This window comes from Mustela lutreola, chromosome 16 (assembly GCF_030435805.1).
Source record: "Mustela lutreola isolate mMusLut2 chromosome 16, mMusLut2.pri, whole genome shotgun sequence".
NCBI lineage: Eukaryota > Metazoa > Chordata > Mammalia > Carnivora > Mustelidae > Mustela > Mustela lutreola.
The window spans coordinates 32216901-32235942 of record NC_081305.1 but is presented as its reverse complement, the minus strand read 5'-3'; the positions used below and the strand labels follow the sequence as shown (position 1 = coordinate 32235942).

General features: G+C 55.9%; 1 protein-coding gene across 1 annotated transcript in view; it reads left to right on the top strand.

Moving 5' to 3' along the window:
- NKD1 (NKD inhibitor of WNT signaling pathway 1) overlaps positions 1–19042 on the top strand; it is an 83334-nt gene that overhangs the window by 41972 nt on the left and 22320 nt on the right. Inside the window, exon 4 of the mRNA XM_059151164.1 lies at positions 13018–13084. Within this exon, the coding sequence (XP_059007147.1) occupies positions 13018–13084 (67 nt within the window). The remainder of the gene's footprint in view (positions 1–13017; positions 13085–19042) is intronic.

Genomic DNA, 19042 nt, shown 5'->3' with positions numbered 1-19042 from the left:
AGCTTGCTGACTTGGTGTCCCTGCCCCCTGGATTCTGGTGGAGTTGAGGGGCTCTCGTCTTTATTGCTAGCCTCTGTGGGGACTGATTTTGACCAACTCTGGCTGCCGGCTTTGACCGTTCTGGGTTCTGACTGTGGCTGTCCCACTCTTCGGCTTTGTGACTTTGGGCAAAGGGCAGTCTCCTTTTGGGGCCTCAGTTTCCCCATCTGTTCTCTGAGAGGGTCTTACCCTGGAGTTCGCAGAAAGGTTTGATGTGTGGTTTTATTTGTGTGGCGTTATTCCAGGGGGACCTTCTCAGGGGAGTCTGGACCTTTCCTCAGGTCAGAAGCTCTGCTGGTCTGGCTCTGATGCCTGTGGTCTGAGAGACTGCACATGCGCGTCTGTGTGTTTCTTCCTTGACATCCAGAAACACACGGGTTCGTGGCTCAGGAGCCTCCGGCTTTCTTCTCGAGGGGTATCGGTCCTTCCCACCTGCACTGTGTGCTTCTGCTTCCCCATCCAGAACCTCTGTCTCCTTATATAAGAGGGGGTGAGGGCTCCTTGACCTCTTAGGGTTGTGGGTGAGTCTGACAACCTAGGGGCTGCCGTGGGACAAGGTGTCACAGGTGCAGGCCATGTTGAGAGTGCCTTCTTGCCCCGGGACCCAAGGGCATCCTCCGACTTGGACGCTGGCCACATAGCATCTCCTTGGCCACCGTAGGCTTCCTGGGGGACCTCTGTGGCAACAGTGGACCACTGTGGTGACCTGTGGGGGTGAGCAGCTGCCTTTCATATTCCTACACCCCCCTCTCTAAACAAACAAACAAACGAACAAAAACCCCCAAAGGTTTTGGCTTGCCTGAGAATGAAAAGAGTAGAATTTGGGAGGTCTGGAGAGAAAGCTGCCACCCTCCCCCGCTCCCAGTGAGAGCCCCGGTTCACGTGCTCAGCTGGCCTCATGCCATTTCTGGAATCAAAGCCTGTCTGCATTACATGACCACAAAGAAGGTCTTGCCAGTGCCGCCCCCACCCCCCAGCAGCCTGACCCGCCCGGCTTCCTCTGCACCCACAGCCAAGCTCAATGGGGAGCAGGTGGGTTCCTGGTGGGTTCTCTTCGTGGGCTGTGTGGGGAGGGAAAAGTGGGGTCTGGGGTACAGAGAGGCCCCTTGCCCCCCTGTCCCTCCTAGGTGGGATCCCAAACCACCCCATTTCACTTGGAAGGGCAGACCACACCCCCTGCTTGACCCAGGACCCTTCTAGCTGACTTCTGTGGGTGAGTGCTTCTCAAACAATGTGGCCTGTTGCCATGTGTTTTAACGTGTTTTCTTCCAAATGCTTCACTGTGATTTCTGGTGGTCAAAGCAAGTGTGCAGGTTCCTGGCAAACCATCTGACAGCCTCAACTCCAGCACCCAGGCACCACCTCTGGGAGTCCAGATCGGCCTCTCTGACCAAGGCACATGGAAACACGTGTCGATAATTTTAGTAGATGCCATCACTCCTCTCTGCACTTTGGTGACTGCTTTTCTCTTGGAGGAAAATGCGGGGAATGTTTTTCTGAGTCGGTAAATTTAGTCAGAGCCGCATTTAGTTGTGGAACACACATTCGTTGATCGCCTCCTCTGTCAGGCAGTATGTGGTATGTCAGATGGTGATGAATGCCCCAGAGGCAACTGAGGCAGAGAAGGGGTGAAGGGGAGAGCACTGCAGTTTAAATAGAGGAGTTTGGAAGACCTCACCCAGGGGACGAGGTTAGCCAAAGCCTGAAACATGGTCGGGGAGCTGAACTATGTGGAGAAAGAGTTTCAGGCAGCGGGAATGGCATGTACAAAGGCCCTGAGGTAGGAATGTGTTTGCAGCTGGGAGGGGAGTAGGAGGCGAGGGCGGCCAAGGCAGAGTGCATGCAGGAGAGTAACAGTGGGCAGGTAGACGAAGGGGCAGACAGGCCAGGTGGGGCTTAGTAGGGCACTTGTAGGACTTTGGAGAATGGCTGAGGGGGGTCCATTGGTGGCCGTCACCCAATGAAGAGGATGACCACTCTGCATGGCCCAGAGTGCACCATGGGTGTGGGGGAGGTGAGGACATGCTGGGTTCCAGGTACATTTTGGAGATAGAGCCAACAGGATATAGTGGGGATTGGTTGGAAGGGTTGGAAGGGCAGCAGCAGACCAACTCCTGGGTTGCTGGCCTGAGTAGCAGGATGAGGGGAGCAGGGTGTCGGGTGCAGGGAGACAATCTGGGAGGAAGGGTTTAGGGCAGTTGGGAGTCATGTTTGGCATGTGAAGTCACAGGGGCCTGTTGAGCAGCTCCGTGCACATGGCCGGTGGGTGGGAAGCCACAGCCGTCTCTTTAATGGAACAGTGCTTTAGAAAGCCTAGTGTCTTTTGAGTACAAAAGCATCGCATGTTCTTGGTTAAAAAAGACTGAGAGAAAGAGAGGGAAGGAGGGGAGGAGAGATAGCACAAATCCAGATTGTCTGGAAAAGCCGGCAGCTGCAGGGGGCAGCTCCCCACTGCCCATTCCTGCTCCCCCAAGGGAGCCTCTATTATCGATGGGTAGCATGTCCTTCCAGAAACGTTCTTTTGTTTATGAGCCCAGTGGGATTGGGCTCCAGGCTGTCCTCACCTGCTCTCCCCACTGCCAGCACCTGGGAATGCGGGAGCCTCCGTTCCCGAGCAGTGCTGCTAACCCTTCTGTTCTTTCATGGCCGCCTTCTTATGGGACCCTCCAGGCACGCCTGTGTCACAGGCCCATTTCATGGGTGTGGACACTGAGCCTTACAGCCGTAGATCTGGTGGCACAGAAACAGCTAAGATTCCGAATGCATGGAAGCCTCTGGGAGTTCGGATGTCCCACTCTTGATGCTGCCCAAATGCAGTGAGGTGGGGACGTTGGGAGTCAGCGGTCACATTGCTAGGGAGTGGGGGACCAGACTTCACCAGCAGGCAGTCAGCAGTGGGGGTGGTGAGGGCTGGGGAGAGGCTGTAGGAGCTGGGCTGTGGGGCAGAGGGGGAGGAGGCCAGGACAGAGGGAGGGCTGGCACGGAGAGGCATCAGAGGGCCAGGAAGATGACTTTTGCAAGTACTTTAGGGCCAGATGGGGTGGACTGAGTATGTACGCGTGTGTGTGTGTGTTCGTGTGTGTACACGTGCATGTGTGTGTGTGTGTGTCTAGCAGGAGGGTGCCAGGGTGTGGCTCAAACCACTGTTCTCTTGTTCTCTGATGAAAATGAAGTGTCCTTAGATGTGCAAAATGAGACAACCTCGTTCCCTCCATTTATTTAAGTGAGGACATGCCGGAAGCCCAAGTCCCTTACTCCCAAGGCTGAGGGAGACTTCATGCTTCCCCAGGTCCCCAGATCACGCCTGGCCCCCAACTGGGGCAGGGTGCTCAGGCTCTCCCTGGGATAAGGTGGCCCCGGCTCTCTAAACCATTCTCTGGTAGACAGATGACAGCGGTGTGAGGCATGAGCAGCCTGGCTCCCGGCCACCCCGCTCGGCAGGGCACACCCGCGGGACCCTGGCAGCAGACCCACGGCCTGTCCCCGGGCCAGGAGCTGCTGGCAGAGGCTACCCCAGCTGCCCGGGGATCAGAGGCCCCTTTGGCCGCTCCTGTTCTCAGCACTCGGCTGTGTGGCCCCCCAGGCCGGCGGCGTGGCAGGTCAGTGGTGTGGCGTGTCCGTGATGTAGTGGGATTGGTGGTGTGGCTGGCCGGGGGTGGGGTAGGGGGCAGGCGAGAGGGCAGTGGGGGAGACGCGGAGGGCTGGCAGCCTGCTGGGGTGCTCCTGGGTTTGTCTTTGATCGGCTGTGAGGCCTCCCTGAAGGCAGTGGGGGTAGGTGAGAAGAGAGGAGGGCGGAGAAGGAAGGAGAGGGACCCCCTCTCCATCTCCCCTGAGAACAGAGAGGGAACGGCTGTCTTATGGCTCGCTGACTGCTTGGTGGGTGTGCTGAGCGCTTTCCCCACACAATCACCCTTCTCCTTCAAAGTGGTCTTTCTAGGCGGCTGTTGTCACTCGTGCACTCAGGTGAAGAAACTGAGGCACAGACCGGGAAATCACTGGTACTAGGTCACACAGTATCAAGCAGAGGATCCAGGGCTCGGGTTTGAACGCTCAAGGGAGTCGCCTCACTCCGCTAAGCCTCGGTTCCCCCTACAGGGGGCGACAACGACACCCCAGCTCACAGGCCGCTCAGAGCGCTGAGCTAGGCACCAACAACGTGCTGAACAGAGCACTTGGCCCGTGCCAGCCGCTTGCAAAAGAAATGCTGGTAATTATTATCACTGAGTCCTTTATGTTTGTGACCTCAGTTCCTCCCACGCCCCGACAAGCCCGTCGGATCCTGGTTTCCACTGTAGAAACTCCTTTGAACTGCCATCTAGTAGGAAAATTCCCATCACGCCAGCAGAGAAGCCCTAAGGCCCCACGTCCCGCCCAGCCCTGGACAGCCTGCCTTGCACTGGTTCATCTCCTGAGAGCGCTCAAGTCCTGAAGCCTGAAGATTAAGGCAGGTTCCGGGTGATGCCAAACTTTGCTGTTTCCTCTTGGCATCAGCTGGTTTTTCCTCCATGCCCAGGATTCCTGTTCCCAAAGAACAAGCCCCGGAGGAGGGGCCTGTGACCAGATTGGGGAGGGATGGGGGGAAGATCCGCTGGGGCTGGCCCCCTACCTGGGGTCTCCCTCCTTCCTCCCCCCACCCCTTCCCACCTGTCCCATTGTTCAGGGTCGGGGAGGGGGCAGAGGACTTCAGCTCCCCGCCCTTTAAACCTTGTCATTCCCATAGCATGATCTGCATTCTGCTGAGGGGATGGGGCTCGAGGTAAGCGGTAGACAGCTTGTACTTTAATGGTTCTGCATTTGTTTAATATGAAATATATTTTTCAGAACCCCAGCAGTAACTAGGACATCACACCCACGATTTCACTGATCTTATCGGTGAGACTAGGTTTCAAAAAGAAAGAAAAAGAGAAAGAGATCCAATCTAAAGAGAAATGGGAATTACTCATGGGAGCCCAGGTGAGACCTAGTTCGGGGGGGGGGGGTGCTGGTAGCTGGGACGATGGCATGTGGATGCCCGCAGCTTGGCATGTGGATGCCCGCAGCTTGTTGGGGGGACAACAGACCAGGAAGTGGACTCTGCTGGCCCATTGCTGCCTCTGGCTGGCTGTGTCTCCAGGACTGGACAGAGCCGTCTTTGGGGGTCATTTGCACTCTATAAGGTATAGGGCCTGAGGGTCAGAGGAAGGGAGTGTGGCGGCCCCGGAGTTAGACCCCAGGGTTGGAAGTCCTTCCTCTGCTAGGCAATGCCATTCCACTCTCTGCCCGCTCTCCACCTTCCTGAGAAGCATTCCCTCAAGTCCAGGAAGCCAGCTCAGCGTAGAGCCCCGAGATGTGGGGGGCAGATGCTGGGATGTGCCCATGGGAGTAGAGGGATTACATCTTGAGCAGATAAAAACAGGGAGAAATCCAAGGAATTTTAATTACTGCCGCACATCTTTGGAGTTCGAAGGCCCGGTCCTTGTAGGCCAGACACGCAGGCCAGCTCTGCACCTTGAAACCCTCAGAGCCGCCTTCCCCTCTTCTGCTCAGCCCACCCCCCACTTCTCCATGTGTGCAGGGGCCCACCGCTCAGCTAGTGGTGGCAGCCTCCTCCCTCTGGCTTCCAAGCTTGCCTGGGCTCTTGGGCTGCAGTTTCAGGGGACTGTGACTTGGTTCTGCAGGTTCTGCGGGCCAGGGTGGGGGGCAGGTCACAGCTTTTGGTTGTAAGTGTGGAAGGCCAACCCTCATTGCATTGTGGATCAAACCTGCATTGTGATTAAGGCAGGTAAGAGCGGGTCTGGCCCCAGGGCTCATCCGACAGAGATCTATCTATTGAGAGTTGACTATAGATCAGGCCCATTCTAGAGCAGCATGGACCCAGTTCCCTTACCCTGGGGAGCTGGCTTCTAGAAATGAGCTGACCTAAGGTCTTGAATGATGGTGCTGTCCCGGGCACCGGCCTGTGTCTGTCCCTTCGTGAACTCTCACCTGGGGTGCACCGTCTCAAGCAGCTGGAGGTGACATTGGACACAGCCTTGGCACCAGAGAAGACTTCTTTCCCTCTAGTTCCCATGAAAAGGATCTTGGGGGGAGGACTCCAATTTGCTGAACTGGGGGACAGGTGCTGGACAGGGAGAACCTGTGGCCCTCACTAGGGGCTACAAGGCCCTGGGGGGCTGTGGTGTCCTCAGAGGGGTGTCACTTGCTTGAGAAGAGGTGCCATTTCTTTCTTTCTTCTTTATTTTTTTTTAAAGATTTTATTTATTTATTCAACAGACAAAGATCACAAGTAGGCAGAGAGGCAGGCAGAGAGAGGAGGAAGCAGGCTCCCTGCAGAGCAGAGAGCCTGATGCGGGGCTCGATCCCAGGACCCTGGGATCATGACCTGAGCTGAAAGCAGAGGCTTTAACCCACTGAGCCACCCAGGCGCCCCAAGAGGTGCCATTTTTTCCTGGCAGCAGCCTCGAGGTCTAGGTTCTGCTGACATCTGGGAGTCCCCAGAGAGGAGGGAACCCCCAGCCCCTCTTGGACTGTCACTGGAGCTCAGGGCCCCCAGGAGCCTCCCCACCCCCAGCCCTTTGTCAGTGGTTTTCTTTCAGCCTTGGCTTTGCACGTTGCACGGATGGGGAAAGAAGGGTTAATTCCTTGCCTTTATGACCTGCCATGCCCATGGGCAGAGGGGCTCACTGGGACGGAAGTAACAGAGGTCCACGGATTAAGGTGCACAGTGGTGATGGGGACATTGGGGCCCAGAAAGTGGACGGGCCCCAGCTTTTTTCTCGGTCTTTAATTCCTGCTGGGTCAGGAGGCTGGAGCCCCCGAAAGCGTCTTCTCAAGGGGACCATAAGCATCATCCTGGCCCACTGCCCCCACGCTAGAGACAAGGAGCCCAGGGCCTGGGTGGTTCTAACTCCGCTCTGCCACTTTCTCTCCTTAAGTGACCTGGGGCCAGTCTCTTACTCTGGCTGAGCCTCAGGTCCCTCCTGTCAAGGGGGTTACTGTGTGGCGTTTTATGAAACTAGAGTCAGTGGCCCAAGTGACCCAGGAATGTACTAGAATGCTTCTGAGGATGTTGACATTTCTCACGCCCATACCCCTCTCTCGTGCCTTCTCTCCCTGGTGGTAACCACAGGGAGGCCTGCAGTTTGGGTGCCCTCATGGTATGTGTGTGTCTGGTGTTTTCTTAGAAGTATGAGTCACATTCTACTTCGCGTGCCCCCCATGTGGTGTGTCTCTCCGAATGCTGGGATTTACGGATCTGCCCGTGTCTTCTGAACCACCGTGTGGCATTCGTGGTGTGGCTCTGGCATGGTTTCCAGCATGTCTTAGATTCTTGGTGAACTTGAGCAATTCACCTGAACTGTTGCCTCCCTGCTGCTCCTGTGAGAACATTGTCCTGGGTGGGTGGGTGGGGACACTAAGGATTTTGTGGGAGTAAAATGAGAGAACATTCCGAGTGTGTGGCAGAAGTAGGGCACTCTGAAAGGTGCAGAGAAGCCCACACTTAGTGTTTCCCACTACGTGTGTTTCGTTTGCATTTTCTCACTGACCCTTGACATCTAAATCGCCTGGTTTCAGAAGAGCAGAATGGGGGGCCCAGAGTGGTTCACCGAGGCATCTGCTGTCGCTCGCTGCTGAGGCCAGCTGGGCTCCCTGACTCCCAGGTCTGGCCGGGTTCTGGGAATGGAGCATCCCTGCCCCGGACGGCCAGAGCCTGCTCCCGGCGAGGCCTGCCCACAGCGGCGCCGGACCCCCAGGCACGCCCGGCTGGCCTGCCTCTGCACCGTGCGCCGGGCGGACGGAGCTCGCCAGGAATTTCCTGGGGCAGCTCCAGGCCAGACTGCTTGGGTGGAAGGGTTACAGGGTGGCTGGGTCGAGCCCCCACCTTCTCTTCCCCAGTATGGCCCAGTCCCGCACCTTCTTGGGATCTAGAAGTTGTGCCGTGTTCTATGGGCACAAGGAGTTCGCTTTTAAACCCCGTGGCACCGACATCTGTTAGCTCTTAGAGAACAGAAACATTGACAAAGAGCTGCTGGGCAGGCGGTGGGGGGAAGATATTAAGCTCAGGAGTAGGAGTCTCAAAGACAAAGAGGAAAAACCTCAACCGAACTCCAGCCGGCCCCCAAGCCCTGCTTTGATGTGGTTTCCCGTCCCCGGAGGCCTTATAAGGCCTTATGCCTGCAGTTCGGGGCTCTGGGTTGGTGCTGGCTGCACACTCAGCACCCGGAGGAGCTGGCCTCTCTTCCTGGGGCCCAGCATGGGGCAGGGGAGCTGCAGTGCCGGGACATGGCGGGGAGCAGGGGAGGAAGGAGGCCTGGGCCCTGTGGCCTGAGAGGCCATGGAACCTGGCCACTGGGCAGGGGCAGCCTGGCATCAGGCTGGGTGCAGCAGGAAGTCTGGAGATCTAGGAAGGCCTTTGATAACAACTTAGAGCCTAGTCTGAGGCCAACTGTCCTCAAGGCTAGAGGAGGGGGGCTGGGGACCAGGGGCCGGAGTGATGGCTAAGTAAAGGAAGAGTGAAGGGAAGTCACTCACCCCATGCCCCATACTTGGGTTTCCTACAAGGCAGCGGGGGAACCAGGCATCTGCCTCCCGGCCCTGCTCTGATACTTACTAGCTGTGTGACCTTACGCGAGTCATTTAACCTCTCTGTGCCTCAGTTTGCTCATCTGCAAAGTGGGGATAATAATGGTATGACCTCAAAAGATTGCCATGAGGATTAGACACAAAGCATTAAAAAGAGTGTGCTGGGCGGGAGAGTGTTTCTCAGTGTCTTTGAGGGTGTCTTGGGGCTAGTGAGTCCTTGAGATTCTCTGAGCAATGTTCTGGTAGCTATTTGACAATTGGAGTAGAAGAAGTAATAAACATAATTACCGGTCTACGAAGCCCCAGTCATGGTATTAGGTGTCACTTTAAGCGCTTTTCTGTGCAATGACTTACTTAACCCTCACAGCCGCCCCGAGACGTCACGAGTGCTGTGGTCCCTTGTGTACAAATGGGAGGCTGAGAACATTCCTTTACCGCCATGCTTTAGTTTGCGTGAAGCCTAGCTGGGACTTGAACTGGGGTCTGCCTCCTTCTGCAGTGGGGCTCCACGTGGGGCTCGTGGCAGTCAAGGGGTCTGAGTGCCTTCCTATAGGATGGTCCTGAGGGCCTGGCCCCACACCTTGTTTGTGGGCCCCCCGTCCCCGGCCAGGGTTCTGCTGAGTCCCCAGTCTCGTGGGGAGGAGCTGGGGGCCTTTGAGACCTGCAGCAGCAGCAGGAGGCTGGGCCCTCGCCCAAGGAGGTGCAGCCCAGGCTGTTCTCCTTGCATATCTGTAAGTGTGGTCCCTGGTCCCTGACAAGTGCCAGGACTCTTGGCTGTCTCTATCCCCAGGCCCACAGGAGCCCTGATTCCACTGTCCAAGCTCGGGCCGGGCATCTGAGAAAACTGGCTGAAATCTTGGCTCTGCTGAGGATCCAGAGCAGGTCACCTGGCCTTGTGGAGCCTCCTCCTCGCTTAAATACAGGGCTTTTGGGAACCTTGTTCCCTGGAGGTTCTTGGAAGAATTCCCTTGGTCAGTGCCTTATGCACCGAGAGTGCTTGGTAAATGAGGCGAGTGGCTCTCAGTCCCTTTATCTCCTGTGTCCTCTGTCCCTTTAGGACTGACGACTCTTTCTTTGTAGAAAAAAATAAAGGGTAACAATTATAACTCTCACTTTACAAACCGCAGATCATTTTTATGAGCGTTTATTCCTGGAGAGATGGAAAGTGCAGGGCAATGGTGAGAACTGAGGGAGATAATAAATTTACTTACAAGGCACCCCACATGGTGCCTGGCACTGAGGAGATGCCCGATAAGGTCCACTGCCCTGTCATTACTGTGGTTTATCATTGTACCCATTTTACAGAGAGATAGACTGAGGTTCCTAGAAAGCAGTGGCTGGCCCCATGTCCAAGGGTGAGGGAGACCATGGAACCAGGATGTGCTCCTGTGTCTAGCTCAACACTGCGCTGCCTCTGGCTTAGTGATTCAAAGCTTGAGGACCGCAGACATAGCACTCCCGGGACCGTCTGGTTTAGCAGATGAAATGAAAATTTTTTTTTAAAGATTTATTTTATTTATTTATTTTTAAAAGATTTTATTTATTTGACAGAGAGAGACATAACAAGGGGAACACAGGCAGGGGGTGGGTGGGAGAAGCAGGTTTCTTGCTGAGCAGGGAGCCTGATGAGCCCAATGCAGGACTTGATCTCAGGACTCTGGGATCATGACCTGAGTCGAAGACAGATGCTTAACGACTGAGCCATCCAGGCCCCCGTAAGATTTATTTTAGAGAGAGAGAGTGAGAGAGCACATGCATATGCTCAAGCAAGTGGTGGGAGGGGCAGGGGGAGCATCTCAAGCAGACTCCCCACTGAGCACAAGAGCCCCGTGTCGGGACTCGATCTCGCCACCCAGGAGATCACAACCTGAGCGGAAACCAAGAGTTGGACGTTCAACCGACTGCCCCACCCAGGCATCCTGGAGGAGATGGATTTTTGTCAGTGGACCCTGGTGCTGGGGAGCTTTTACGGTTCTACAGAGCAGGATAGGGTTTAGCCCGAAGAGACCGACCCCTGAAATTGCCAGAGCTCTGCTTTCCTATGCAGAGACATGCCTTTACTGTGTCAGGGAGGTCGGTCCTCCCCGCAGACAGTCCTCAGAACGTATGATACACACCACGAGGCATCGTTATCAGGGTTCCAGACGGCTGCTTTCTTGGGGATGGCGTTGGAGTCTCTAAACGCCTCCAAGTGTGCCGGTAGGAAGATGCACGCTCGAGAAGGGGTGCCTGACAGGTCCTGCCTAACTCACTGGGAGCGATCAGGGTGGCGGGCCAAGGTCAGCGCCGAGCCCCCACTTTCCAGAAGACCTCAGCGTGATCCCCTTAAAGCCAGTCACCTGGGAGGGAGTGCTGCCTGCCAGCCTGTCTGGGGGAGGCGGCATCCGTCTTCCTCTGGCATGAAAGATGGGCTCTAATTGGCTGCCGGAGTGTCCCAGCCATCTAATGATGCCGCCCAAGCGCGTGTGCCTTCCCTGTCACCCGCTCCCAGCTTCCCTGTCAACTCCGGTGCTGTTAACAAAAACAGCCAGTTTACAAGCCCAGGAAGTGTTCGGTGATTATGGTAATTGGCAGAGGAGGGGGGAGAAACCGCCTGGGCTCCAGGAATCAAGGAGCCTGGTTTTGAAGTCAGTGAGACGTCAGGGGTCTGAATGACCACATTTTCACAACCTGCCAGAGGGGGGAGGTGCTTTGGAAGAAGAGGTAGAATGGAGAACACCAGCCCTAATCCATAAAATGTTAGCTGTTGATCCTTTTTAAAACAAAACAAAACAAAACAAAACAAGAGACTTTGCTCCAGCTGTGTCCAGCTGATAAGATCAGCTCTACCAAGCATGATTCTGGTTTCTTTCATCAAGATAAGCACTGGTGTTTCTGTTAAGTATCTGAGGTGCTTGGATTTTTCAAAGAGAGGGTGCATTCTCTTTTTCTTTCTCTTTGCACTTTTTGTTTTTGTTTTTGTTTTTCCAAAAAGAGAAGTTGGTGACAGCTGCTGAGTTTTTTTTCTTTTTTTTTCATTGCTTGTCATCTTGTTTTTCCGAGAAGCACTGCCAATAGCGTTGTTGTGGCATCAAAAGAGATAAGGCAGAGTAATCTTCCCAAACTTTGTCTCTCTGCCGGAAGAGGAGCCTTTCCCAAAGTGGGTTCCTCAGAATACGAATTCCACGTGATGCTTTTTGAGACACAAAACTCCATGGTCTCAGTAGATTTGAGGAATGCAGTAGAAGTTAACCGCGCGGATATTCAGTGTATGTTACTATAGTAAACGCTTCAGTAAGGGATCAGTCTGACATGAAAACAATCTTTTTTTTTTTTTTGATCACAGAACTATTAATGGCAGAATCCCAATAATGCAAAAGACGGTCTGACAAGTGCTGATCTTGCTTCTTCTATATATCTAGGGTCCTCCTGCAGGGGTCGGGCAAGATAGGTAGCCTCTTTGTGGACATTCCAGAAACCTCACAGCCCATGGGCTAACCAGACTCCCTGTGTCAACCTGACAGTGCCTGAGTGACAGCCTGACCAGGCTGGTTGGGAGTGACTCAGCCACTGGGCATCCTGAACTCACACGTGGAGCACAGGGCAAGGCTATGAAAGACCAGGGTAGGTTCTAGAAGGTGTGTGCACTGGGGAGAGGTGGCAGGCATGTCCAAAGATCACTCAGGAGGCTGAGCATGCAGTTTGCTGAATGTGATGCTGGAGAGTCAGGGGAGCCATGTTAGGGGCAGTAGAGACCCACTCCCGTGCACACCAGGCCCTCTTTTTTTTTTTTTTTTTTTTAAGATTTTATTTACTTATTTGAGAGAGAGTGTGTGTGTGTAAGTGAGCACAAGTTGGGAACAGAGGGAGAAGGAGAATCAGACTGCCCACTGATCAGAGAGCCCAAGGCGGGACTCGAACCCAGGATCCCAAGGTTGTGACCTGAGCCGAAGGCAAACACCCAACTGACTTAGCCACCCAGGCGCCCCCACACCAGTCCTGCTTGGCAAACGCATGGAGACAGCCTGCCTGGGACCCTCTGCTGGGGGAAGGAGTCCCACTGAGATCCCTTCCTGGGGCCCACAGGGGAGGCTTGTTGGTCCTGAGTCCACCAAAATTGACTCTGAGGGATAGAGCAAGGACGTTTTCTCATCTTGTCTCTGTCTTTTTGGTGGAACTTCCTTTCTGAGAGAATTGTGCAGTACCATAGTGAGCTATAGGCTGAGAAAACCTACTTCTTAAAAAGCATGGTGACAATCCACTATTCAAGCAAGAGTATCCACCAGAGTTGACCTAGATTCCCATCAGAAGAATCAGGGCAGGACCCCTGCTTCCTTGTGACCAGCCAGGCACACGTTCGGGACACCATCCCAATACTGGGTTCCTCCTTGACTCTGTCAGATACTTACTTAATGTCACTGCTTTGTCTTCCTCTAGGAGCTCGTGGGTGACGTTTTCAGAGAAACGCTCAGTGAGGAGGAGGAGGAAGACTTTCGGCTAGAAGGTACTGAAGTCCATCACTCTCTTCCCAGGGTACCGTGAGATGGGGAAGGGGGCATCTGGTCTACCGTGCGCCCTGGGCACCCTCCGGAAAATCTGCAGACCAGGTGGAGGACGGGACCCCAACTGTCAGTGCGGATAGTAGAGTGACAAGCAAGAAGGGAGTGTGACTCTTCATGGGTCCGAGCCCAGAGTGGAGCCGGGCTCCTGAGGCTCACGTCCTGGCCCCGCTCCGTATTGGCCAGGGAACCTTGGATACGTTGTTTTAGCTCAGCTTTCCCACTGTGGGGAGTGACCATAAGGTAAGCACTATGAAAAGTAGCCGTCCTATTTCCCCGATTCTCAGTTCGCATCACTCACTTGGAGCACAAGCTTGCCTACCAACAGCCCCCCACCGCCCCCTCCCCTCTCACGTCTGTAGCTCTTGCTCTTGCCTTTGTTCGAGGGGAGGCCCCTGTTGTAGAAGGACGAGGATCCTGGAGCAGAGGGCTGGCCGGCCACAGGCGCCCTCACTTGACTTCAGGCAGGGTGCGCCACCTTCCTAGAAGAGCCTTGGTTTCCACGTTCAGAGAGTGGGAACGAGAGCCTCCTCCCTGCTTGACTCCCTGCGCTGGTACGAAGGACAGGACAGACGGCAGCATTTGCTAAGTGGGATGGCACTTATTTCCATTTTGCACTCCGGGAAGCGCATCACTGACCTGGGGAAGCCTTAGGTTGGTAGGAGCCTTGCGGTGGAGGTGGAGGGGAGGATGAGCAGCTCGCAGGAGAGCGGCGGTGGGGGTGGGGGGGGCAAGAGTCTTGGCGGGGAGGGGGATCTAGGCCTTGGGGCCCTCTAGGGCCTTGAGAGGAGAGCAGACAGTGCTAAGAGCTTCTCGAGGGGAGCCTGGGCCAGGCCTGAGGACCGTGGCCGTGTGCGCCTGTGAGCTGTCAGCTCCCGGCCATCTGCCCGCCCCCGGCCATCTGCCCTCAAAGAAGTCCCCCAGCTCGTGTGCACATTAGACTTTGAGAAGCAGAAGAAGAAGACTGTTTCGAGAGATTCACTCGGTGGCCCAGGAGTTGGAGGCAGGCTGGGACTCAGGGATCTGTTGCACTTCGCTCAGATACAAGCAGGTCTTGAATCAAGGGTTGAGGGGAGTCCTGTGGACGGAAGACTTTGTGCGGGCTGCAGGCTGTTCACCTGCAGCGCTGGGGGTGGCACTCAGAGCATCTGCTTTGCTTCTGTCATTCCCCTTGGCTCCGCCAAGCCTTCCCTCTCCTCTTTGGCTCCATAGAGAGATGCCAGGAGTTGGTGCTTTGAGATCTGGGGGGTCAGGTAAAGTTGGGCAGGATATAAGCCCTGGCGGTTCAAGCGACTCCAGACATGGATTCCATGGGCTTCGTTTCTCATTCCAGTTATATATTCATTCCCTGCTCCTTCGCATAGTGACTCATTACCAAGTTCATTCTCTTGTTCATGCATCCCTCCACCTGCTCTGTCCATCCCCCACTTGCTACCCATCCAACCAGCCACCCGTCCGTCTGTCCCTTCATTCACCTATCCCTCACCCCTCACCCCTCACCTACTCACCACCCACCCACCCGCTGGCCATGCTTCACCCATCCATCCATCCATGGGTCTCCCTACTCTCCTGTCCCCCGCCCCCCAGCCCGGCCGTTCTGAGTCATCCATACTCCCTCCTCTGCCCGAGTGTTCGTCCCCCGTCCTTTATCGCTTCATCCATTCATCCACTGATCCATCCTCCACTTGTTGTCTGTCTGTCCCTCTTGTACTGAGCCCCTCATTACTGCCCCAAATGAGGCCCTTCTCTGTCCATCACGGCTCCGTTTACAACCGTGTCATTGACTTCAAATGAGAGGTCTTTCCCTGCAAACAGACGCGGAATGGCCTACCCGTGGAATCTACTTCCCTCTGGAGGGGAGGGTAGAAGGAATGCTGGCCTGAGGAGCGTCTAGACCGGGCTCCCCTCAGCTCTGGTCACAGCCCGCTGTGGATCGTGGCCAGGTCCCCCCAGCTCTGGGCCTCCTCACCCTCTGTCACCTGATGAGTGGGGATGTGGAGCTGGGCTTTGTGGGTGCGCAGAGGATGTGAGCTCCTCGTAGGGAGAGGGAAGCCCTGCGGTGGGGAGAGGGCAGCGCTTACAAACATTGGCCAATGGATCTGGGATGAAGGTGGGGTACCCAAGGTGCCCCAGCTCCTGCTGGAGAAACGGTGTCAGCTTGACCGCACTGGGTCTGATCCCATGGCCCACCAGCTGCATGCCAGGCTCAGAGGGTGGCCCAGGCACCTTGCTAGTCCCTGGTGATGTCCAGGTGCCACCACTCAGGAAGGAGGGGATTGGGAGCCACTTTCCTGCCTCACTTTCCCCACTAGGGGGTCGGACTAAGTTGTTGGTGGTGTAGGTTTTTGGCTTCTTTCTTCAAACAACAGTTTACATAGAAGCAGAGAAATAAAACATCAGGCTGCAGAGAAATGCAGTGTGCCCTGGCCGGTATGTTTTACGTAAAAAGGGGCACGAGACGATGCTCTGTGTTTCCTACGTGTGTGAGTGGAGAGCGCGTGAGTGTTACTGTGTGGCTGGAGGGCTCCATAGGCAAAGATAGGGGCTCCTCTCAGACCCGGCAGAAGGATATTAAAACCAGAAAGAGCTCTCCAAGAGGACTGCATTGTTAATGGGGATGAATGTTTTAACTTTCCCAAGAAGAATGAATTGAAAGACTCACGGCAGATTTTAAAAAGTGAAAACGATGAGTAGATGAGGTGGGAAGAGAGAGGCGGCTCAGGTTTGCACCGGGACCGGCCTGCCCGGCTCCGACACTCCTGGGAGGGATGCTGGGCCCATGACTGTCTGTGGTTCCGTGGTCACCCATGGCCACGGCCGGGCCACAGAGACGCATCCACCTGGCCCCGGGGCATGTCCCTCTGTGGTCCGGGCCTAGCTAGAGCACTCCGAATCCTGAATCTCTTCTTTGTCTTCCTGTTGGCCAAGTTCATTGCCTCTTGGCGGGCTGGAGGGCTGTTGAAGGGAGAAAAAAGGCCATCTGAGGCGTGAAGATAAAAAGAAGTCTTTTAGCCATCCCCGGAGAGGACGGCTTTAGCTCCTGCGTTGTTATGTAAAGCCGGCCCTAATCCAGCATCTTAACCGCCTTAACTGGCCAGCTGGGAGCTTGCGGGATGGCAGATTAAGTCTGGGCTTGGTGCGAGGGCTGCGCAGCTCCTTTTGAACTGTAGAGAGAACAAAGTAAACATCAAAAGTCCCAAGCTCCCGAGAGCTGGCTGGGCGTGGCAGGGGCGGGACCCGCGGTAGGCTCTGCAGGGGAGGAGGGGAGAGGGGACCCTCCCTCTGCTGACCCAGCAGGGGTCTGAGCAAAGGGGAGGGACACCCCACACTTCACTGGGTCCCCACCTGGCTTCCCTATCTCCTGGTCGTTTGGGACAGGTGGTGGCAGCCCATGGCTTGTGGCCTGAGGTGCAAATTGTTGGGCAGGACCTCCTTACCCGAATGCCCCCCACCCCAGAAGCGCTGTGTCTCAGGGTGTCCTCCCCACACTCAGGGCAGCTTTTGCTCTGTGCCCTTGAGAAGGGAAAGACCTATACATGGCCACAAGTCCCTCCTCTCTGGGTCCCCTCTCTCACTTCCACTCAGGGATGTTCCCATCCCTCCCAGAGGCTTGATTCTGGTTTCTGGCCACAGACTCCCAACACCGTGTCTGTTTCCTACCCTCCAACCTCCCCGCTTGGGGCTGGAAGCAGGTGCATTGCTGTCTGTCTGGCATCTCTAGAAAGCTGACTCCAGAGGGCTTGAAGTCAGGTGACACTTCCCCCTAGGAGCCCAGGCCCTTCCGCCAGCCTGGGTTTGGCCTGACTGGGCCCCTGGGGGTCCTCCCTTCCCTGCCCCCTGGATGGATTCATTAGAATAGAGGGTCCTGCCAAGCAGGGTGGTGGTGCTGGGGGGGGGGGGGGCTAAGGCCCTGGGGGTCTGCGTAGCCCCCACTCTGAGCTCAGGACCCATCTGACTCCCCATGGCACCCAAAATTTGTCTCCCTACCACCGCCTCTGAATCTGCGAGAGGCACCTTGCTACCTTTATTCAGGCTTTTGGGGGATTTGCAAGTCCGAACCCGGATGCGGCCTGGCTTTAACCGGCACTGTCTGGGTGACTTTGGGTGAATCGCTTCACGCCTCTGGTTTTCATTTTCCTTGTTGGGGGTCATCAGAGCCCTCGTGCAGGGTGCCTGTGAGGACGGTGAGGTGGCTTACGTGAGCACGGAGAGGATCGCGGTACGGAGTAAGTGCCCAGCGTACGGGAGCTGGCAGGAGTCTTGTTGTTCCACGGGTCCCTTCTTGAAGAGGAGCCAACTGGTGTTTATAATTATTTACTAGTCCAGATCAAAGAAGACCTATTTTCAAAGCTTCTCTAATCCTATTAGAACCTCTCCTTCCCCTCCCGGTGCGTGACACAGAGTCTGGCGTGCTTTACGTGCTCAGTACATACTCCTGGAAGAATGAAGTCAACAGCACCAAGTCTCTGAAGTCATGCAGTCCCCTCCTTTGGGCCCTCCGGGCAGGTTCCACATACTCTCCCTTGGCCTCTGTCCCTTTGTCCCGGCCCCCAGGTGTGATGTATCCACCACTCATAGACCCGAGGAGCCCTCAGGAGGCCATGGGTCCTCCTCATTTGTAGTTGGAAAACCGAGGCCCAGAGAGGGGATGTGACCTGCCCGAGGTCACACAACAGACTGAGAACAGAACTCGGGCCTCTGGCAGGGTGTCATACGAGGGATGCGGGAGGGGCCGTGCAAGTTTCTGGTAGTGGCGCCCGGCCAAGAGGTAAAACCTGGTGAAGGGTAGAGGGTGGCATGTCCCCCTCTGAGGAGGTGATGTGTCAGCCGAGATGCAGGCACCACAAGGACGCCAGCCACGGAGGGCGGGAAGGGAGAGCAGCCAGGAGGAGCAAGCGAGCAGTACCCCAAGGGGGAAAGAACCTGGGGTTTGGGGAAGCACAGAAGGGGGGCCTATGCAGCAGAAGGGGACACCGAGGACCAGGGTGGGCGAGTCAGCAAGGGCGGGACCACGTGCCTGCTTGTAGGCTGCTTTTGAAGAGAAAGCATTGGATACTTGTAAGCCGTGCTTAACAGAGAACTTGTGGCTTCTTGGAACGATGGGCCCTGCGGTGGGAGGAGGAAGGAGGCCATGGCAATGACCGGATTCCAGCCGTGTGGGCCAGGGTGATGGCATCGGACATAGGGCTGGAGAGAAGTGGGTGGGCCTCGGGGTTGGCGTGGGAGACGGGAGGAGGGGGAGGGGTAGATGAAGGAAAGAAAGGGATCCTGGGCTCCCCCTCCCCCCACCGTGAACTCCTGGCTTAAGGACCAACAGCAAGGCGGGGGCCCCTTGGGAGGTGGCGTTTTGGTCCCGCGACCGTGAAGGCTGACCGTCGGGGGGCTGTGGGACATCCCAGGAGAGATGCCAAGTAGACAGACGGTTGGACACTGAGTCTGGAGGTCGGGGAGCAGCTGGGAGGGGGGAGACAGCGAGAGCATGGGAGAGGGAGGACTTCTAAGGACATCTCCCCTGCAAAGTCCTGTCAATCACTGGGACTGGCCGGTGGTTCCCTGGAAGTCGGAGAGGAGGAGGAGGTGACCAAGGAGCAGCAGGACCCCCCCTCCACCCCGCCACTGCCCATGGAGGGCAGGCAGCCCACACCCTGCTGGCTGTGCGCTTTCAGTTCAGAGCCTGTCCTCCTGTGAGTTTCAGTGAGCCGGACTCCACTGGGCGGCGGCAGTCCCCCCAGCGGCCCCGGTGACAGCGGCTTCTCTCGAGTCTGTTTTTCATAAAAGCTCAGCTGGAACAGTGGAAATTCTGACTCGTGTCAGATACCGAGGAGGCTTTAGTAGTTTCAAGTAGCTCGGGGTTAGATTTTAAAAGTTGAATTTCATCACATGTTTTAACTTGGGCGGGGAGT